Below are 22,402 nucleotides of genomic sequence, written 5' to 3' on the forward strand. Positions count from 1 at the left end.
TGCTGGGGTGGGCTCTCTGTGCTAACAGCTATTAGCAGGTCTTTCTTCTCCCAGACAGCCAGGTAATTTGCATCAACACAAACACTAGCTTTTAACTTCTTAGCTGCTATGGATTCCAGGGCTGGACTTTGTCTTACAGAGATACCACACAACTCCAAAGAGTCTGAGGGTGAGAGCTGGCTTGCTCTCCCCTGCATCCTTAAGAGTTCAGCCATAAAACTGTTTTGCTCTGAAACACCAGTAACCCAATCTGTCCTCAGCCCCTGAAGCACAGACTGCTCACTCACAGATTCAGCATGGAGACACTTCTGTTCCAACACCATTGTCTTTCCAACACGCTGGCCACACACAGCCACCTGGTTATATGGCTGCTTAACTTTCTCAACAGCTCCTACTTCATCTGAGACCTTTTTAAAGCTGCCCACACTGGATCTCTCAAAAGGAAAGTCAGTGGATCCATTCACAACAGAAAATTTCTGGCTGTTAGGAACTAAAACTTTCTTGATTAAATCACTTTCACACCCTTCAGTTGCAGTAAACTGCTTGCACAAATGACCATGAGGATTCCCTTCCCTGGGAGCTTTTCTAAGCAGCAATTCACCCCTCACAGAAATTCTGCTCTCACCCTCTTCACCTAGGGCTTGCTCTAAAGGAACACTTTCCTGAGCAACCATAGACTCTTGCTGGGTCTCACTTACATCCAGAATCACCTCTGGCCCATCAGGCAGATCTCTACACAATCCCCTTTCAGGAAAACTTATAGACTTTCTAGATAACCGGTTAGAAGCACTCTCCTTTCCCTGGCCTGGAACAAGTTCAGGAATATTTTCCTTCTTGCTACAAGTTGTTAAACTGTCAGTAGGTAACACGATTAAACCACCTTCATGCTCTCCTTGTGCCCTGGCTAGGGCATCACCCTGATCAGACAGAGCTGCTACACCCTTTTCCAACCACACATTAGCAACTGGCAAACTACAAGCACCAGAATTGTCTGGTCTTTGGGATCTTGCTATGACACTAACTGGATGCAACCTAGTCACAGTGCCATTCTCCCCAGCAGACACAAACTTAGGACCATTCCCTTCCTGGGCTTTAGCTGTATTTACAACCAACTCCGAGACAACTGAATCACCCTCAACCATCACAGGCTGAAAGGCACCTTCTGTCTGCTTCACAGACACAGAAGGGCCGGAGAGACATTCTCCTTCACCAGACACACAGCTTGGGATCTCATTTCCCTTGTCCCAGCACACAGGGCTGTTCACAGACCACTGCTTGGAGACTGGGGTAGCTCCCTTCATAGGCAAGTCAATACCCCTGACCGACACAGGCACATTCCCTTCACTGTCACATTTCTCCACCCAGGACACAGGCAAGGGACAGGGACACTCATCTTCCACTGTCCCTCCCTTCCCAAACTGCTGACTAGACAAAGCCATCAGCTCACACGGCTGCCTAGGCTCCTCCAAACTTTCCCTGCCAGGCACATTGCCACTCCCAACGGATAAGCTGCTGCTTTTTTCACTACACTGAGCTACTTCCAGCAAATTACAGTTACCCATTTCAGGTTCACTTTTACAAGCTGCACTAGCCAACAATCCATTACCCATCACAAATCTACCCTCTCCTGCCTCAGTTAGGGCTTTAACCTGACCATCTACTTTAATCTGCTCCTGAGAAACATTTTCCTCACCAATGAGATCTTTCTGCTCTTGATCTAATTCCAGATTTCCTTCTGAGACATCAGACAGACATTCAGAAACTCCACTCACAGACACACCGCTTTCTTGCACAGACAAACAGCTATTTCCCCCCAGGTTAGAACTCCCATCTCCCCAGCCATAGCAAAACTGGTTAAACACAGAAAACTGCCCAGAGTAACACCACATATCAACACAGTTATAAACTGGATTTTCAAGAGGATACAGTTTCTGCTGTTTTTCCCTTGCTTTTTTGACTTGAAGCCAGAGTCTAGCAGTCTCCTTCTCAGCAGCCAGAAGCTCCAGATGCTCCTTACGAGCTTTTTCTTCTCTCTCAGCAGCCTCTTTCTCTCTCTCAGCAGCCTCTTTCTCCAGCTGGGCCAAGGCTTGCTCCTCTTCCATTCGAATTTCTGCCAGTTTTTGCTGATGTTCAGACTGCAGGCTCTCTCTCAAGGCTTGCAGTTTCCTTGCTTTTGCTGATGCTTTCTGTCTCATGGTCACTGATCTTTAACCAACCAAACTCTCAATACCAAAATTCGAATTTGGATAGCGTGGGGTTCTGACCCAAAGCTTAATTGACCTGGTTCTGTGGATCCAAGCACGACTACGCCACTGTGACGGTGCGGTTCTGGCGGGACCCAACTGAGAGTGCCAAATCAGGACAAATCGCTCAAACAGGGCAATCACAGCCCTAGGCTGGGGTTTTTCCACCTCTAAGGCAAACCAAACCAGCCAGACAAAAAGGACTTCGGTCTCACCCCACTGGCTAACCACAAGTCACACAAGCAATTTCCTTAGACACTCCAGTCTCCCAGTATCACCACCAGTCCCACTCGTCCTGGGGATGAATGGTTATGAAAACCAACACCCCAATAAAAGAAAAAGGTTCTCTCGATCCCAAAGGACCAAGCCCCAGACCCAGGTCAATATACACATCAGATCTTACCCACAAATCACGCTGTTGCCAATCCTTTAGAATCTAAAATCTATAGGTTTATTCATAAAGGGAAAAAGGTAGAGATGAGAGCTAGAATTGGTTAAATGGAATCAATTACATACAGTGATGGCAAAGTTCTTAGATCAGGCTTGTAGCAGTGATGGAATAAACTGCAGGTTCAAATCAAGTCTCTGGAGAACATCCCCCGCTGGGATGGATCATTCAGTCCCTTGTGTAGAGCTTCAGCTTGCAGCAAAGTCCCTCCAGAGGTAAGAAGCAGGATTGAAGACAAGATGGAGTTGAGGCATCAGCCTTATATAGGCTCTTCCAGGTGTAAGAACCTCTTTGTCCTTACTGTGGAAAATTACAGCAAAATGGAGTCTGGAGTCTCATGGGCCAGTCCCTGCATACTTTGCTGAGTTACAAGGCATGTCTGCCTTCTTTCCATGGGTCAATTGTGTAGCTGATGGTCCTTAATGGGCCATCAAGCAGGCTAGGCAAAGCTAACACCAACTTGTCTGGGATGTTTCCCAGAAGCACAACACAAATTTGAAATACAGACAGTATAGAGCCAATATTCATAACTTCAACTAAAAATGATACATGCACACAGACAGCATAATCATAACCAGCAACCCATAACCTGGTCTTAGACACCTTAGATGACCCCCTTTACCTAAGATTTGGTGCCACTACAGGACCTTGGTTGCAACCCATGTTCTATATGGTCCCAATTTATATCAATAACGTCACACCCCTATCTAAGCCTCCCTTCTCCTTGTCCCCAACTGCCCCCTCCTGAGACCCCCCCAACTTCCCCAGGACCCCACCCCTACCTGTTCCCTGACACACCCCTGGGCCTCCCATGCCTATCCTACCGCTTCCTGTCCCCTGACTGCCCCTCTGAACCTCTGACCCATCTAACCCTCCCTTCTCCCTACCCCTGACTGCCCCCCCAAACCTCAACCCCATCCAACCCCCCCTGCTCCCTGTCCCTTGACTGCCTCCCCGGAACCTCCTACCCCTTCTCCAATCCCCCAGCCCTCTTAACATGCCACTCAGACCAGCGTGTCTGGCTCCACACAGCGCCAGACACACTGCTGCATACAGCTGGAATCCTCTGGTAATTGGCTGAACCTTAATCAGTGGGCGGGGCATTCACACAGGCCAGGGCTTTATAAAGCCGCACACAAGCGACCAGGGGCTGCTAACAGGGAGTTTGAGAAGGGAGTGGGAAGGGAGCGGGGGTCCCTTGTTGGTTCTATCTGTGCCCCTTTAGTCCCCTTAAAACCTATAAACCAAACTACATTCAAAACTTCTTGCTTTAAACAACCCTTTAAACAACCCTTTCATTAACTAGGAGGCAATGCAGGCAGAAGCCCAGCAGCAGAGTGGGGCCTATCCAGTTTATTGCACTGAGTGTTGCATGTATGATTACTGCCCTGTGGGTGGGTGGCGTATGTGTGCAGTCGGTGCAAGGAGCTCCTGGCCCTCAGAGACCATGTACGGACTTTGGAGGCCAGGGTGGCGGAACTGGAGGAGCTAAGAGAGGCAGAGAGGTATGTTGATGAGGCTTTCCGGGACACTGTAGAATTGTCCCACCTCCGCTCAGACAGCCCCTGCGCTGTTGAGGAGGAAGAACGGCTCAGGGAAGCAGAGCAGTCAATGGGAGCAGAGGGAAACCTTCCCATAGTTGTCAAGTATCAGAGGGGTAGCCGTGTTAGTCTGGTTCTGTAAAAGCAGCAAAGAATCCTGTGGCACCTTATAGACTGACAGACGTTTTGCAGCATGAGCTTTCGTGGGTGAATGCTCACTCTTGCATCCGGCGAAGTGGGCATTCACCCACGAAAGCTCATGCTGCAAAACGTCTGTTAGTCTATAAGGTGCCACAGGATTCTTTGCTGCTTCCCATAATTGGGACCCTCCTTCCAGAGGGTGCTGGGGTTGCCTCTCGCACTGAGGTTACCTCTCCGGGGGAGGGAACTCCAGTTTCTAGGAAAAGGCAGGTGTTAGTAATGGGAGATTCGATCATTGGAAACATAGATAGCTGGGTTTGTGATGACTGGGAGAACCGTATAGTGACTTGCCTGCCTGGTGTGAAGGTTGTGGATCTCTTGAGGCATCTAGACAGACTTATGTGTAGTTCTGGGGAGAAGCCGGTGGTCGTGGTACATGTAGGTACCAATGACATAGGGAAGGGTAGGAGAGATGTCCTGGAGGCCAAATTTAGGCTGCTAGGGAAGAGACTGAAATCCAGGACCTCTATGGTGGCATTCTCAGAAATGCTCCCAGTTCCATGCGCAGGGCCAGGTAGGCAGGCAGAGCTTCAGAGTCTCAACGGGTGGATGAGATGATGGTGTAGAGAGGAGGGGTTCACGTTCATTAGGAACTGGGGAAACTTCTGGGATGGGGGGAGCCTATACAGGAGAGATGGGCTCCACCTAAACCAAAGTGGAACCAGACTGCTGGCACTAAACAGTAAAAAGGTTGTAGAGCAGTTTTTAAACTAGGAGATGGGGGAAAGCCGACTGCTGCAGAGGAGCGTGTGGATCGGACACAGACTTCTCTTAGGGGAGAGTCTGATGATAGAGAATCTCCAGGTTATAGTCAGGAGCAGAGGAATGAGAAGTATAATGTAAGGGCCGGATCAGATGATAAACAGTCACATAAAAAAGAATCTGGCACATCAAAAAAGGGCAGACAAATAAACAGGGACAACTTTTTAAAGTGCTTGTACGCAAAGCTAGAAGTCTAAATAATAAGATGGGTGAACTAGAGTGCCTTGTGATAAAGGAGGATATTGATATAATAGGCATCACAGAATGCCTATGGTGGACTGAGAGCAATCAATGGGACACAATCATTCCGGGGTACAAAATATATCGGAAGGACAGAACAGGTCGTGCAGGGGGAGGAGTGGCACTATATGTGAAAGAAAGTGTAGATTCAAATGAAGTAAAAATCTTAAGCGAATCCACATGTTCCATAGAATCTCTATGGATAGAAATTTCATGCTCTAATAAAAATATAACATTAGGGATCTATCTCCTTCCTTAGAGGTTTTTAAGGTCAGGCTTGACAAAGCCCTGGCTGGGATGATTTAGTTGGGTTTGGTCCTGCATTGAGCAGGGGGTTGGACTAGATACCTCCTGAGGTCCCTTCCAACCCTGAGATTCTATGATTCTATGATATTATCGACCACCTGACTAGGACAGTAATAGTGATGATGAAATGCTAAGGGAAATTAGAGAGGCTATCAAAATTAAGAACCCAATAATAGTGGGGGATTTCAGTTATCCCCATATTGACTGGGAACATTTCACTTCAGGACGAAATGCAGAGATAAAATTTCTCGATACTTTAAATGACTGCTTCATGGAGCAGCTGGTACGGGAACCCTCAAGGGGAGAGGCAACTCTAGATTTAATCCTGAGTGGAGCGCAGGAGCTGGTCCAAGAGGTAACTATAGCAGGGCCACTTGGAAATAGTGACCATAATACAATAGCATTCAACATCCCTGTGGTGGGAAGAACACCTCAACAGCCCAACACTGTAGCATTTAATTTCAAAAGGGGGAACTATGCAAAAATGAGGGGGTTAGTTAAACAGAAGTTAAAAGGTACAGTGACTAAAGTGAAATCCTTGCAAGCTGCATGGACACTTTTTAAAGACACCATAATAGAGGCCCAACTTCAATGTATACCCCAAATTAAGAAACGCAGTAAAAGAACTAAAAAAGAGCCACCGTGGCTTAACAACCATGTAAAAGAAGCAGTGAGAGATAAAAAGACTTCCTTTAAAAAGTGGAAGTCAAATCCTAGTGAGGCAAATAGAAAGGCGCACAAACACTGCCAACTTAAGTGCAAGAGTGTAATAAGAAAAGCCAAAGAGGAGTTTGAAGAACGGCTAGCCAAAAACTCCAAAGGTAATAACAAAATGTTTTTTAAGTACATCAGAAGCAGGAAGCCTGCTAAACAACCAGTGGGGCCCCTGGATGATCGACGTACAAAAGGAGCGCTTAAAGACGATAAAGTCATTGCGGAGAAACTAAATGGATTCTTTGCTTCAGTCTTCACGGCTGAGGATGTTAGGGAGATTCCCAAACCTGAGCTGGCTTTTGTAGGTGACAAATCTGAGGAACTGTCACAGATTGAAGTGTCACTAGAGGAGGTTTTGGAATTAATTGATAAACTTAACAGTAACAAGTCACTGGGACCAGATGGCATTTACCCAAGAGTTCTGAAAGAACTCAAATGTGAAGTTGCGGAACTATTAACTAAGGTTTGTAACCTGTCCTTTAAATCGGCTTCGGTACCCAATGATTGGAAGTTAGCTAATGTAACGCCAATATTTAAAAAGGGCTCTAGAGGTGATCCCGGCAATTACAGACCGCTAAGTCTAATGTCGGTACCGGCCAAATTAGTCGAAACAATAGTTAAGAATAAAATTGTCAGACACATAGAAAAACAAACTGTTGAGCAATAGTCAACATGGTTTCTGTAAAGGGAAATCGTGTCTTACTAATCTATTAGAGTTCTTTGAAGGTGTCAACAAACATGTGGACAAGGGGGAACCAGTGGACATAGTGTACTTAGATTTCCAGAAAGCCTTTGACAAGGTCCCTCACCAAAGGCTGTTACATAAATTAAGCTGTCATGGGATAAAAGGGAAGGTCATTCCATGGATTGAGAACTGGTTAAAAGAGAGGGAACAAAGGGTAGGAATTAATGGTAAATTCTCAGAATGGAGAGAGATAAGAGACGGTTACTCACCGTAGTAACTGTTGTTCTTCGAGATGTGTTGCTCCTATCCATTCCAGTCAGGTGTGCGCGCTGCGCGTGCACGGCTCTTCGGAACATTTTTACCCTAGCAACTCCCGCGGGCCGGCTGGCGCCCCCTGGAGTGGCGCCGCTATGGCGCTAAATATATACCCCAGCCGGCCCGTCTGCTCCTCAGTTCCTTCTTGCCGGCTACTCCGACAGTGGGGAAGGAGGGCGGGTCTGGAATGGATAGGAGCAACACATCTCGAAGAACAACAGTTACTACAGGTGAGTAACCGTCTTTTCTTCTTCGAGTGATTGCTCCTATGCATTCCAGTTAGGTGATTCCCAAGCCTTACCTAGGCGGTGGGGTCGGAGTGAGACGTGGCGGAGAGTAAAACTGCGGAGCCGAAGGCTGCGTCGTCTCTTGACTGCTGCACCAACGCGTAGTGGGAGGCGAAGGTGTGGACAGAAGACCAGGTAGCCGCTCTACAGATGTCCTGGATGGGGACATGGGCCAGGAAGGCGGCCGACGAGGCGTGTGCTCTCGTCGAGTGAGCAGTGAGGCGGCATGGTGGCACGCGAGCAAGCTCGTAGCATGTTCGAATACATGCCGTTACCCAGGAGGAAATCCGCTGCGAGGAGACCGGCTCGCCCTTCATGCGGTCGGCGACTGCTATAAACAGCTGGGTCGAATGTCGGAAGGGCTTCGTCCGGTCGATGTAAAAGGCAAGTGCCCTGCGGACGTCGAGGGTGTGAAGCTGTTGCTCACGAGGTGAGGCATGCGGCTTCGGGAAGAAGACCGGTAGGAAGATCTCCTGGTTGAGGTCGAAGGCCGACACCACCTTAGGGAGGAAGGCTGGATGTGGTCGAAGCTGCACCTTGTCTCCGTGGAAGACGGTGTGTAACCCCCAAGCAGATTACCTAGAGTCCTGGAGCTCTGTCTGCTGGCAGCTCAGGAAGGAGGAGCCAAGGCAACCTCACAGTCTGCCCAGCAACCAATAGGGAGCGGAGATGCCCCTCCCAGGGAGTTGAGGAGAGGGGAGAAGCCTTTTTGAGGGGAGGCTGGAGCCAGCTAGAGCAAGGGCCGAACTGGCTTTGAGGGGAGCTGGTGAGTCCCAGGTCTGCACGCAGGGTTCCCCCTGAGAACTGGCCTCTAGGGACCTGACCGCAGATCCCTCAGCTGGGTTTTCCTTCCCCACGGATGATTCCCAATTGTTACATTTGCTGAGAAATTTCCCCAGCCAGGCTGGGTTCACCTCCAGCTCCCCTGGTGAGACCAGTCCCCACATGGTCAGCACTGCTAGTCCAAGGCTGATTCCTGCCTGAGGAGGATCCCTGCCAGCGGACAGCAGCCCCTGGAATCGTCCAGCGTCATCCTCAACCCTGAAGATCATTTGTGGAGTTCGTGAGTGCCTTGTCTTTAGTTAGTTAGTCAGGGAATTTGTTTTGGGGACCCTCTACTCCCTGAACTGTGTCCTCAAGCCAGGGAGTGAGGGTTTGAGGATTCTATAATCTACCGCTTATTACACCTGTGGAGGGATTCACCACCTCCTCCCACTTGTGGGTCTTTTGGGCTGTACTGAACCCAGTCAGCCGCACTGCTACAGCTCTGCAGAGAATTGTATCGGTCATCAAGGGCCCCAGCAAAGTACGCGTACCAACAGGACACTAGTTTTACATTTGTTACATTCAGACACAGGTATTTTAAGTGTGGGCACCGGTGACCCTAAACATAGTGTTTCCCCTGTTATGTTGTATTTGTTGCCTGTTTAATATAATTGTTGTGTTGAATATATTTTGATGTGTTGTGCTATTTCTTGGAAGTCTCCAACTATCTGGCAAATAAGTGGGGATTCCTCTGTAGTTAGGATTTTCCGCCCAAGCTGCCCTGGTGACCCTGCCAGGAAGGAGCGAGGGGGGTGGAGGCACCGCCAACTAATTTCATAACCAAAAAAGAAAAAAGATTCACCCTACTGAGTGGGTGGCGGGATCCAAAAGAACCCAGACCTGTCCATCAGAACATGTAAGCAGATTGCCATTAAAGGAGGCAATCAGGTGGAGAGGGGCGCTACAGGTGTATGGTGGACCAACCGTTAGAGCATAGAGCTCAGAGACTCGTCTTGCAGATGTAATAGCGACGAGGAAGGCTGTCTTCCAGGAGAGGTAGAGCAGAGAACACGTGGCCATAGGCTCGAAGGGCGGTCCCATAAGCTTGGCCAGAACAAGGTTCAAATCCCAGGTCGGGGTAGGACGCCGCACCGGCGGGTACATGTGGTCCAGGCCTTTAAGGAAGCGGGAAACCATCTGGTTGGAGAAGATGGACCGACCTCCCATAGATGGACGAAAGGCGGACACTGCTGCCAGGTGTACCCTCAAGGAGGCGACCGCCAGACCCTGCTCCTTAAGGTACCAGAGGTAGTCCAGGATGGTAGGGACTGGTACTACGAATGGATTGAGTCCTCGGCTATCACACCAGAGCGTGAATCGCTTCCATTTTGCAAGGTAGGTGGAGCAAGTGGAAGGCTTTCTGCTCTCTAGCAGGACTTGCTGTACCGCCGCCGAACAGTCCCTCTCCGCGTGGGTCAACCACGCAGGTACCAGGCTGTAAGATGGAGGGACTGCAGGTTCGGATGGTGGAGGCTGCCGAAGTCCTGTGTGATGAGATCCGGCCATAACGGAAGGGGGATGGGATCCCGAACGGAGAGCTTGAGCAGCAGGGTGTACCAGTGCTGTCTCGGCCAGGCCGGGGCTACGAGTATGACGCGGGCTCTGTCCCTCCGAAGCTTCTGTAGCACTCGGTGCACGAGCGGGAACGGAGGGAAGGCATAGAGGAGGTGACCCGTCCAGGAGTAAAGGAAGGCGTCCGACAGGGAGCCCGGCGAGTGACCCTGGAACGAGCAAAACAGGTGGCACTTCCTGTTCTCCTTGGAGGCAAATAGGTCTATTTGGGGAAAGCCCCACCTCTGGAAGATTGTGTGCACGACATCGGGACGGAGAGACCACTCGTGGGAGAGGAACGACCTGCTGAGATGGTCGGCCAGCGTGTTCTGCACTCCCGGAAGAAACGACACTTCCAGGTGAATTGAGTGGATCACGCAGAAGTCCCACAGGAGCATCGCTTCCTTGCAGAGGAGGGAGGAGCGAGCTCCGCCCTGCTTGTTCACGTAGAACATCGCTGTCGTGTTGTCCGTGAACACTGTCACGCAGCGGCCTTGCAGGTGGGTGCGGAAGGTGTGACAGGCTAAGCGGATCGCTCGCAGCTCGCGGATGTTGATGTGCAGAGCGAGCTCGTGGGGTGACCAAAGAGCTTGGGTGTGAAGGTCGCCCAGGTGAGCTCCCCAGCCGAGCGCTGAGGCATCCGTGGTCAGAGTGGCGGATGGGCGAGGAGGGTGAAACGGGACTCCCGCACACACGACGTCCGGGTCTAGCCACCAGCTGAGGGACTCGAGGGTTGGCTTGGTGACCGTGACCACCATGTCAATGGGATCTCGATGCGGTCGGTACACCGACGCTAGCCAGGACTGAAACGGGCGAAGGTGGAGCCGCGCGTACGCGGTGACATACGTACAGGATGCCATGTGGCCCAGGAGGCGGAGGCAGGATCGCACCGTCGTGGTAGGGAAGGTGACGAGGTCCCGGATGATGGAGACCATCGTCTGGTGCCGAGATCGCGGTAGGCAGGCCCTGGCCAACGTGGAGTCGAGAACCGCTCCAATGAACTCCACCCGCTGCAACGGAATCAAGGAGGACTTCTCGGCATTGATGAGAAGACCGAGTCGTTGAAAGAGGGACAGGATTTCTGTAATCTGGTCCATTACCAGTCGCCGAGACTTTCCGCGAACCAGCCAGTCGTCGAGATACGGGTAGACGTGTATATGACGATGGCGGAGGGCTGCGGCAACCACTGCCATGCATTTGGTAAACACCCTCGGTGCGGTGGAGAGTCTGAATGGTAACACTGCGAACTGGTAGTGTGCGTTGTTGACCACAAAACGTAGGTAGCGTCGATGGGGAGGGTAGATCGCGACATGGAAGTACGCGTCCTTCATGTCGAGGGCGGCAAACCAGTCTCCCGGATCCAGGGAGGGAATGATGGTCCCCAGGGTGACCATGAGGAACTTGGGCTTGAGCAGGTATTTGTTCAGCTCACGAAGGTCCAGGATAGGACGTAGCCCCCCTTTCGCTTTGGGGATGAGAAAATATCGGGAATAGAATCCCCTGCCCCGCCTGTCTTGAGGCACTGCCTCTATGGCACCCACGCTCAACAGCGTCTCGACCTCTTGTAAGAGGAATTGCTCATGAGAGGGGTCCCTGAAGAGGAACAGGGAGGGTGGGTGGGAAGGGGGGGGCGAAACAAACTGAAGGCGGTAACCAGACTGGATTGTTTGAAGCACCCAGTTGTCCGTTGTTATTTGGGACCACGCTGAAAAGAAATAGGAGAGGCGGTTGTAAAACAAAAGGGCAGGATCCGGTAGGGAGAGTGATGGGCCGTCCTCGGGCGTCCCATCAAAAGGCCTGCTTGGACCCTTGAGGGGCCTTGGAAGAGGCCTGGGCCTGGTTGCGCCTGTTGCCGGATGGTCGACGGTGATTTAGGCCCGGCCGCCTGCTGTTGTAAGGGCGGTACCGCTGCTGAGGGAAAGGCCGTGAGGGTTGCTGCCTGAAGGACCTGCGCTGTGGTGCCGGTGTGTGCATCCCGAGGGTGCGGATGGCGACGCGACCGTCCTTCAGGGTCTGGATCCGGGAATCGGTTTTTTCGGAAAACAGACCCTGGGTATCAAATGGCAGGTCCTGGAGCGTGTACTGCACCTCCGGTGGCAGGGTGGAGGACTGCAGCCAGGAGATGCGCCGCATCGTCACTCCTGAGGCTAGGGTCCGAGCTCCCGAGTCCGCGGAGTCAAGAGCGGCCTGGATGGAGGACCTGGAAGATTTTTTCCCCTCATCCAACAACGCCAAGAACTCTTGGCGGGAGGCTGTTGGGAGCAGCTCTGTAAACTTCGCCAGGGACACCATGATGTCATATGCGTACCTGGCGAGGAGGGCCATCTGATTGGCGATGCGAAGTTGCAGGCCGCCGGCAGAGTAGACCTTGCGGCCCAACAGGTCCATTCGCCTCGCCTCTTTAGACTTCGGCGTAGGGGCGGGTTGACCATGCCTCTCCCTGTCGTTGACCGACTGCACGACCAACGAGTCCAGGGTCGGGTGAGTATACAGATACTCGTAGCCCGTGGGGGGGACCGAGTACTTGCGCTCGACTCCGCGGGCCGTAGGAGGGATGGACGCCGGCGACTGCCAAAGTGTGGTGGCGTTCTTTCAATCGTCTGGATAAATGGTAAGGCCACCCGTACTGGAGCCTCCGCTCCTATGACGTTTGTCACTGGGTCCTCGTCCTCCTGGACCTCCGCCACGGGGAGATCTATGGCCTTTGCCACACGGCGAAGCAGGTCTTGGTGGGCCCTTAGGTCTATCGGTGGAGGATCTTTGGCAGATGCTCCGGCCACCGCCTCGTCTGGTGACGACAACGAGGACAAGCCCTGGACGACAGCCTCTGTGGATGGATCTGCTGACGGTTGGTCGGCTGGCTCGGGCTGAGGGTGCCTCTGGGGGTCAGGCGGTATCGAAACCGAACCCGGTGGCGAAGGGGGCGGCCGACTGACGGTGGCCTCCGGTACCCTGCGCTCAGAGGCAGTTGCTCTTGGAGGGAAAGGCACCCCCTGAGTCTCGTATTGGGCCCAAGGGACCCAGAAGCCCCACTGCTGAGCACCCTGAGGTTGGCCATGCGGAGTAGGTGGCAGGTGCCCGTTGCTGTCTGCCCTGGAAGTGACCGACGTTGGGCGGGATGGCCATGGGGGTGCCGAGGCGCTGACGGACTGCGCCGTCGAAAGAGGCAGTCTGGCCCCGGACGGTGCCGAGGATCGGTGCCGGTCATCACGGTACCGGGAGGGTGACCGAGACCAACGTCCGCCGCGGTGCCGGGAGCTCGACCGATGCCGGGAGCTCGACCGGAATCCGGACCGTCGGTGCCGGGAGCAGCTGCGCGAGCCACGGTGCCGGGAACAGTGCCGGGAAGCAGACCTCCGACGGTGCCGACGTGAAGGCGATCGGGACCTGGAGCGACGCCGGGAGTGCAACCGGTACCGCGATGTTGAACGGTACCGGGACTGCGACCGGCGTCGAGACGGCGACTGGTACCGCGATGGTGAGCGGTGCCGGGACCTTGAGCGTCGGGACGGTGACCGGCGTCGGGACCGGGAACGCGACCGGGACCGGGAGCGCCGTCTGTGTCGTCCGTCCGGAGAAGGGGGCCGGATCATCATCGCCGGCTTTCCCGCTGACACAACAGCCCGCACCGGCGGTGCTGGGGGCCGGAGGCTCGGTGCCTCTGTGAGCTCTATGAGCTCCCGCGCCGTAGAGAAAGTCTCAGGCGTGGATGGCAGCCGAAGCTCAACCGCGGGCGGCGCTGGGGAGCGTGGCGGTGCCGGACTCGACGGTCCTTGCGGCGCCGGAGTCAACGGCATGGTGCACGTCCTGTGCACGGCCACCGCCGGTACCGTAGGTGGCGGTATTGGCTGGGCTGCTGGGGCCTCGGAGTGGGTCTTGGCAGCTGCCTTCGCCGGCTTACGCTTCCTGGATGGCGATAGGGAGCGGTGCCGGACCTTCGGTGCCGCTGACTGAGGTCAAGGAGCCGCGGTGCTGGAGCTGCTCGGGGCCGCCGGTGCGCTCCGCACCGATGAAGCCTTCGGTGCCGGCGCGGACGGTGCCGGGGGCTGGAGCGATGCCTCCATGAGGAGCTGCTTTAACCGAAAGTCCCGCTCCTTACGGGTCCGGGGTTTAAAAGCGGAACAGATAGGGCACTTATCTGTCCTGTGACTCTCGCCGAGGCAACGGAGGCAGGAGTCGTGTGGATCCCCGACCGGCATATGCCGCTGGCAAGATGCACAGGGCTTAAAGCCCGGTGCCTTGGGCATGAGCCCGCACCGGTAGAGGAAAAGGAGGGGAAAACCCCCCTTATCCTTATCCTAAAACTAACTAACTAACTGAACAAACTATCTAACAACTAAATACTTAACAACTATATACAGAAACAAGTAGCGAGAGCTAGGGTTGTGGAGGACAGAGAGCACTCCACAGTTCCAACTGGCCGTCACGGGCGGTAAGAAGGAACTTCTTACCGCCCGTGTTGCTAGGGTAAAAATGTTCCGAAGAGCCGTGCACGCGCGGCACGCACACCTGACTGGAATGCATAGGAGCAATCACTCGAAGAAGAACTAGTGGTGTTCCCCAAGGGTCAGTCCTAGGACCAATCCTATTCAATTTATTCATAAATGATCTGGAGAAAGGGGTAAATAGTGAGGTGGCAAAGTTTGCAGATGATACTAAACTGCTCAGGATAGTTAAGACCAAAGCAGATTGTGAAGAACTTCAAAAAGATCTCACAAAACTAAGTATCAGAGGGGTAGCCGTGTTAGTCTGGATCTGTAAAAGCAGCAAAGAATCCTGTGGCACCTTATAGACTAACAGAGCCCAGAGCTGGGGCAGCAGGAGGGTGCAGGGGGGAGCCCAGGGCTGGGATGGGGGGCAGCCAAAATGTTTTTTGCTTGGGGTGGCAAAGAATCCTGTGGCACCTTATAGACTAACAGAGCCCAGAGCTGGGGCAGCAGGAGGGTGCAGGGGGGAGCCCAGGGCTGGGATGGGGGGCAGCCAAAATGTTTTTTGCTTGGGGTGGCAAAAAACCTAGAGCCGGCCCTGCTAGCCAGGGCCATCCCTAGGGGGCTGTGGGGCCTGGGGGGGAAGTGACGAATTAGTCTCTTCCGGGACTGATCGCGCCGGTGAATCGCACTGGCCTGCGGGACCCAGACCAGTTGCTCCGATTTGCCCTTCCCAAGGGACAGCTCTGAGTCTGGCGCTGGATAGTCTGTGAGAACCTTGCTCTGTTCTTGGGCTCAGTGACACCCTGTGGCAGTGAGTTCCACAGGCTAATTACACAGTGTGTGGGAAACGTCCTTCCTTTTACCAGGTGTGAATTTTCCCCCTTTCCATTCCACTGAGTGTCCCCTTGTCCCATTGCTGTGAGACAGGGAGAACAGAAGCTCCCGATCTCCCTTCTGCAGACCAGTCATTAGTATGGAGACTTTTCTCCTCCCCCGCCCTGTCACTGCCCCACTCAGGATGTGTCTCCATGGCATTTTGCAGCCTGTGGATGTGAGCTCCCAGCCCAGGTTGATAGATTTGGGTTAGCAGAGCTCGTGTGAGTTCTCTGCCCCAGGCCTATCCACTGGGGGCTCCACAGAGCGAGGGGGTGGGAGCAGCTGCGGGCTCAGGGGCTGCCCCACACCCAGAGGCTCTTACCCCAGTGCACGGCGAGGGGCCCCCCCAGGCTGACGTGCTCCACCTGGCAGGTGTAGACGTCCCCACGCCGGGGGCTCATCTCCAGCATCACCAGGATCTGGAAGGTCCAGTCTCCGTTCTGGAGCAGCTCCGTGGACACCACCCCGGCCGTCTGCTCCTGCCCGTTCTTCAGCCACTGGATCTCGATCCCCCCGGGGTAAAACCCCGTCACCGAGCAAACCAGCAGGTGGGGGTGGGGCTCGGACCCCGATTTCATGGGGAAAACTTTCACCTCAGGTGGAACTGGGGGGAGAGAAAGAGAGAGGAGGGCTGGGAAAGGGGCTGGAGGCGGAGGGTGCTCAGGAAGAAGAGGTGCCCCCCTGTCCCAGGGACAGGCCCCATCTACCCCCCCGGCTGGTTGTCTCCTGCCTCATATTGCCCTGGGCAGGCTCTGGAAGAAAGGGCCTGAGGGGAGTCGTGTCCTGTTACCCCCCTGGGGACAGAGCCAGGGACTGTCTGACACTTGGGCCCAGGGAGACGGGGTCTGAGCTCAGGGACCAGGGGCTACCCCCACCCCCCAGCCAGGGGACCCTGAGGTTGGAAGAGTGGGGTTGGGAGCAGAGGAAAGTTCTGCTCCATTGCTGGGGCCCGCCCAGCCCAGGAAAGGGGTAGGAGCTGCAGCACCTGCCTGCCCTGGGGGGTCTGAGTGGGGGGGCACTGGGGGCTGAACCCCTCAGCGGGGGGGGGCGGGGGCGCTGGGGCAGGGTCAGTCACCCCCCACCCCCAGAGCCTGGGGCTTTGGGTCCTGCCGATAGGGGGCGCCGCAGCAGACCCCGGACATGATCTTGGCCGCTCCCAGACCTTGGTTCCCTCCTGCACCTGCCGCTGGGTGACCCCGCCCCTAACGGTGACCCCGCCCCTGCTGTCTGTGCCCGCCCCTGACTGTAACCCCGTGTCCTGGCCCCGCCCCGTGTCTCCCGCACTCACCCCCCCCGCACCTGTCCTGGCCCCACCCCCCCGCACTCACCTCTCCGGTCGATGGTGAAAGGTTTCTCCAGCCCGTAGTTGTACCGGCAGCACCGGTCCACCAAAGCCCGCCTCTCCGCCAGGATCTCGGGCTGGCTGTTCCAATACTCGGCGTTGGGCCGCCCCAGCTCCGTGTCCGCCACATGCACCCCTAGGTCGCTGTCGAAGTGCGCGATCTGCTGCTGGTTGTAGATGAGCCGGTACAGATACCGGACCTGCTCGGTGCCGTTGGTGAAGTAACAGTCAAACTTATCCTGGATCACGAACCGCCCTGCGGGGGGAGACGGGCTGGGCTCAGGGACCCCCCAGCTGCCCCTCCCTCTCCTGCCCCTGGGCTCGTAGCTCAGCAGGGGGGAACAGCCGGAGCCCCCAGTCCCCCCCGCCCGCAACCTCTCCCAGTCCCAGGGGAGCCCGGCGGGCGGGCAGCGCCGTGGGGGGGAGGGGAGTGACAGTAACACTGACCCTGGGTGGCGGGGGGCGTAGGGCAGAGACTGTGCCGGGCACAGGGGCGGACACCGAGTGGGGGAGACACCGGCACAGGCAGGACAGGGCTCCCCAGGGCACTAGAGTCTCATTCCCCCCAGATTCACCCAGCGCTGCCCAGCACGGGGCTCCCCGGGGCGCTGGGGTCTGACCCCCCCGATACACCCAGTGTTGCCCAGGACGGGGCTCCCCGGAGCGCTGGGGTCTGACCCCCCCGATACACCCAGTGTTGCCCAGGATGGGGTGTCATGGAGTGTGGGGGAGTCAGGCCCTGCACCCCCGGGCTCCCTGCCGATTCACCAGGACTCTCAGCCAGCCAGGAAAGCAGAAGGTTTATTTAGATGACAGGAACACAGTCCAACACAGGTCTTGCAGGTACAGATAACAGGATCCCCCCGGTTAGGTCCATCTTGGGGCCCCTGGGAGCCCCACAGCCCCCATCGGGGATCAGAGCCCTCTCTCTCTCCCTCCCCTCTTTTCCCCAGCCAGCTCCAGTCTGCCCAACCCCCTCCGGCGCCTCCTCTCTGCTCAGCTTCTTTCCCGGGCCAGGAGGTCACCTGACCCCTTTGTCTCCAACACCTTTATATGCACCTTTGCAGGGAGGGGCCCGGCCATCAGTTGCTAGGCGACAGAGTGTCAGGCATTCGGGTGCACCAGCCTTTTGCTGCTAGATACTTAGGATCTGTACCCAGCCCCCAGTAAGACCAGTCCCACTTCGTCACACCTCTCCCCCCTTCGAGACCGAACTGAGCGGGGTCACTCCAGCCAGTGACCTGGGGAAGTTCGAACCCACCTACATTCCCATGGCTGCCCCAGGGTCCCCCCCGTTCTGGGGGGAGAGTTACCCCAGGTCATTCCAGTTTCCTGCCCCCCTGTAGGTCGGGGGGACTCGAGGGCACTTGCAGGTTGCAGGGGGGAAGCCTTATGCCGCCCGCGCCCTTTCCCCACCCCAATACCCCTGGGGTGCACGCGGGGCTGGGGCCTTCTCCCCACGTTCCAGTCTGGGGGGCTGTGATTCGGGCTCTCTCGGTTCAGAGCCCCCCTTCTGACCCTGGCCCCCCTCTGGACAGGCTCCTCGGGGCGGGGCGAGGGTCTTACAGCCATCTTCCCCCTGTCCCGGGCCTTCCTCCCCCTCTGGCAGGGGGCACAGGAGCGGCAGTGCTGCCGGACATGGGCAAAGACCCCAGGCCAGTAATAGTTCTGTAGCAGCCTCTGCTGGGTACACCAGGCTCCCGGGTGCCCTGAGGGGGGTATGTCATGGGCCTGGCACAGCAGCTGGTGGCGATACTTCTGGGGTACCACCAGCTGCCTCCTGATCCCCCCTGACTCCATCTTCCCTGGGGGAGCCCATTCTCGGTACAGGAGCCCCTTCTCCCACAGGAACCTTTTCCGGCCACCTCGTCCCATGGTCTGTCCCCCCCCAAGGTTGGCCAGGTCCCCTATCCTCCGCAAGGAGGGGTCTTCCCACACCGCGGCCTGGTACTCAGCTGCTGGGGCAAGGACGGGGATCTGCTCTCTCTCACCGGCTGGGTCTGAGGCCACAGCCTCTCTGAGCCCTGTCCCTGGGCGTTCCCTCCCCACCGGGTCAGGGTCCGGTGCCTCGAGCAGAGTACCTTCCCCAGTGTCAGGGTGCAGAGCCCTGCGTCGACTCTGACTACGGTTCACGGCCAGGGCACCCTGGCTGTTACTTGGCCAGTCCTCGAGGTCCCCCACCATTAACACCTCCGTGGGCAAATGTGGGTGCACCCCCACGTCCTTGGGGCCCTCCTTGTCCCCCCACTTCAGGTGTACCCTTGCCACAGGCACCTTGAATGGGGTCCCGATCACACCCCTCAGGGTCAGGTAGGTGTTGGGCACCATCCGATCTGGGTCCACCACCTCGGGCCGGGCCAGCGTCACCTCTGCGCCCGTGTCCCAGTACCCAGTGGCCTCCCTCCCATCCACCTCCAGGGGAACAAGGCACTCGCTCCGAAGGGGTAGCCCCGTGCCCACCCTGTAAACCCAAAACTCAGGGCGGGGAGCATCCAGCCCCTCGGAGGGGCCGCCCCGGGGCCCCCCTCCCTCCTTCGCAGGGGGTACGCGGCCCGCCCCCCTTTCCTGCGAACGCTGCCCCTCATCCAGCTGGGTCTCTACCAAGTTGACCCGGTGTGGGGTCGGTCTGCTCAGTTTGTCCGTGGGTCTGGGGCACTGGGACCACAGGTGGCCCCTCTGGCCACAGTGAGAGCAGCGCATGTCCCGTTGGTCCCCTCGAACTGGTCAGTTGTCCCTGGCGCTGGCCGTTCCCTTTGGGAGGGGGCTCTCCCGATTCCCCTTTTGGGTGGTCTCAGGGTGACTCTCTCTCTGCATCGCGGTGGGCCTGTTCCTTTGGGGTTCCTCCCTGTCACTCCCCGACCGGTTCTTCACAAAGTCATCGGCCAGCCGCCCTGAATGTCGCGGGTTCTCTGGCTTTTGGTCCCTCAACCACAGCCTCAGGTCAGATGGGCACCGCTCCTACAGCTGCTCCAGTACCAGCAGTTTAACCAGGTCCCCCTTCGTCTGGGCCCCATCTGCCCACTTGCTGGCGTACCCCTCCATGCGGGCGGCCAGTTGCAGATGTGAGACCTCAGGGGTTTTATCCTGACTCCGGAACCTCTCCCGGTTCCGGAGTCAGGGGTCAGCCCAAACTTGCACAGCAGGGCCTGCTTGAATGGGTCGTAGTTCCCTTTCTCCTCCTCTCCCAGCTGGCCGTACAATGCCACGGCTTTGGGGTCCAGTAAGGGGGTGAGAACCCGGAGCCTGTCCGCAGGATCCACCTGGTGCAGCTCGCAGGCCGTCTCAAAGGCGTCTAGGAAGTCACCCATGTCCTCCCCCTCCTTGCGTGGGGCCAGGATGGACTTATCAAAGCTCCGCGCAGTCCTGGGCCCCCCTTCACTCACCGCCGCCCGGGGCCTGCTGCCCCCCTGCCTCGTCAGGGCCAGCTCATGTTGATGCTGTCGCTCTTTCTCTGCCCGTTCCTGCTCCCTCTGTCATGCCTCATGTTCCCTCTGTTCCTTACGATCCTCCAGCTCTCTCCGTTTTATCTCTCTCCCATTTCAGCCGCTGGCGCTCCACGGATGAGCGTCGCCGGGACGATCCCCTGCTGGCCGGGGGGGTCACGGTGCCCTCGGTGCTCGCTGGGCTCCTCCTCCCCCTCCCCCTAGGCATAGGAATGGGGGGTCTCGGGACGCCCTCAGCGGCCGGCTGACCCCTCCCAGCGGGGACAGACACTGGTGCCTGTGCTGCATCTGCCCGGCTGCTTCCCTCAGAGACAGGGATCGGTTCATCCCTGCGATCTCTCTCCTCCAGCCGGGCAATCAGCTGGGCCTTGGTGAGCTTCCCACTGCGCAGCCCCCTCTGCTTGCACAGCCCCACCAGGTCACACTTGCGCCGCTTGGCATACATCTTCCTGCTGGCCACTCACAGGCCGGGGTGCTCACCGCTCCCCACGGGTTCCAGGGGGACCCCTATTGTGCCAGTCCTTGAGGTCACCCCCTCTCTGCCAGGGTCGAGCTGCAGCCTCCTCCGCCCCTGGGGCCACTCGCTGTGATCCCCCGGGTGACCCTTGTTACTGCAAAGTCCTGCTCTCTGGTCACACTCTCCTAGGGGTGAATCGCCCCTTCATTTTACTGCTCCCCAGTCACTTACTGCAGGAAGCGCCGTCCGCGGGGTGCAGTCATCCCACCGCTGCCACCAGTTGTCACGAAGTGTCAGCCCGGGGGTGCAGTTGTCAGGCCCTGCACCCCCGGGCTCCCTGCTGATTCACAAGGACTCTCAGCCAGCCAGGAAAGCAGAAGGTTTATTTAGACGACAGGAGCACAGTCCACCACAGGTCTTGCAGGCACAGATAACCGGATCCCCCCGGTTAGGTCCATCTTGGGGCCCCCGGGAGCCCCACAGCCCCCATTGGGGATCAGAGCCCTCTCTCTCTCCCTCCCCTCTTTTCCCCAGCCAGCTCCAGTCTGCCCAACCCCCTCCGGCCCCTCCTCTCTGCTCAGCTTCTTTCCAGGGCCAGGAGGTCACCTGACCCCTTTGTCTCCAACACCTTTAGCCAGCACCTTTGCAGGGAGGGGACAGAGTGTCAGGCATTCGGCTGCGCCGGCCTTCTGCTTTGCTAGATACTTAGAGGCCTGCACCCAGCATTCCCAGCCCCCAGTACGAACAGTCCCACTTCGTCACATGGGGCTCCCCGGGGCGCTGAGGTCTCTGCTCACCTTCGGGCTCCGTGCAATGAGCCAGGTGGGTTCTCAGCACCGTCAGTGTCACCAGCAGAGCCCCAGCCCAGCGGCTCCCGGCCCCCAGGATCCGACCCGCCCCCATCGCTGCTCAGGAGGGAGAGACCTGGAAACTCGTCGGGTCCCCCCAGACTGAGACCTTCTTTGCCCAGCTCCGAGCACCAGCCCCGGGACGCTGCCCACGGCCCCGGGGATTGGGCACCCCCAGCCCAGGGGCCAGTCAGCATCAGGGCTGGGCAGCATCATCAGTCGCCAGGCAGAGCCGGCCCCAGCAGGGCTCGGTTCCCTACTTCTCCCTTGCAGGGGGCAGAGCAGGGCCTGGGGTCGGGCTGCAGGACTCGCCCGGCGCCTGCCATGGCCCCGGGCAGCTGGAGAGCGGGGCCGGCCCAGGGAGCAGCCCCCACCAGAGCCGGGCCCCAGCAACGGGCCTGGGACCCTCCGTCCCCTTCCCTGGTGCCTCGACCCTCTGCTGCCGGCTGGGGCAGGACGGGTGTGTGGGGGGGAGGTTGCTGGTTTGTTGGGGGTAAATTTAGCCCCAGGGGAAGGTTTGGGGTTGGCCCCACAGGCAAGAGTTCTGAGCTTCCCCCTCCCCCACCTCCATGGGTCTGAGCCCTGCCCCCCTGGGATCCCACCAGAGAGGGGGGCTCAGTCTCCAGGGGTCAGGCACAGCTCGGCCTCCCAGCTGCTCCCACCATCGATCTCCCCAAGGGGCTTCTCTACCCCCCAGTCTCTGAGCCCCTCCCCCTCTCTGCTGCATTCACCCCCCACCCCGTGGGGCAGGGCCAGGCCAGTGTCCCCATGGCCCAGCTGGGGAGGGAAGCCCAGAGGAGTCAGTGACTGGCCCAGGGTCACACACAGTCTGTGGCAGGGCCGGGAATGACCCCAGGGCTCCTGGGTCCCAGGCCAGTGCCCCAACTG

General features: G+C 57.0%; 1 protein-coding gene across 2 annotated transcripts in view; it reads right to left on the reverse strand.

Moving 5' to 3' along the window:
• LOC120394846 (HLA class II histocompatibility antigen, DR beta 5 chain-like) overlaps positions 1-21,637 on the reverse strand; it is a 63,982-nt gene extending 42,345 nt beyond the window's left edge. For both annotated transcript variants that reach the window (XM_039519007.1, XM_039519006.1), the window contains exons 1-3: positions 21,464-21,637; positions 16,753-17,022; positions 15,747-16,028 (exon numbers count right to left, since the gene is read on the reverse strand). In XM_039519007.1, coding sequence (XP_039374941.1) covers positions 15,747-16,028; positions 16,753-17,022; positions 21,464-21,569 — 658 coding nt within the window. In that variant the 5' untranslated portion in view covers positions 21,570-21,637. The remainder of the gene's footprint in view (positions 1-15,746; positions 16,029-16,752; positions 17,023-21,463) is intronic.
• Positions 21,638-22,402: the final 765 nt, after the last annotated feature.

The sequence above is a fragment of the Mauremys reevesii genome, unplaced genomic scaffold (assembly GCF_016161935.1).
Source record: "Mauremys reevesii isolate NIE-2019 unplaced genomic scaffold, ASM1616193v1 Contig8, whole genome shotgun sequence".
NCBI lineage: Eukaryota > Metazoa > Chordata > Testudines > Geoemydidae > Mauremys > Mauremys reevesii.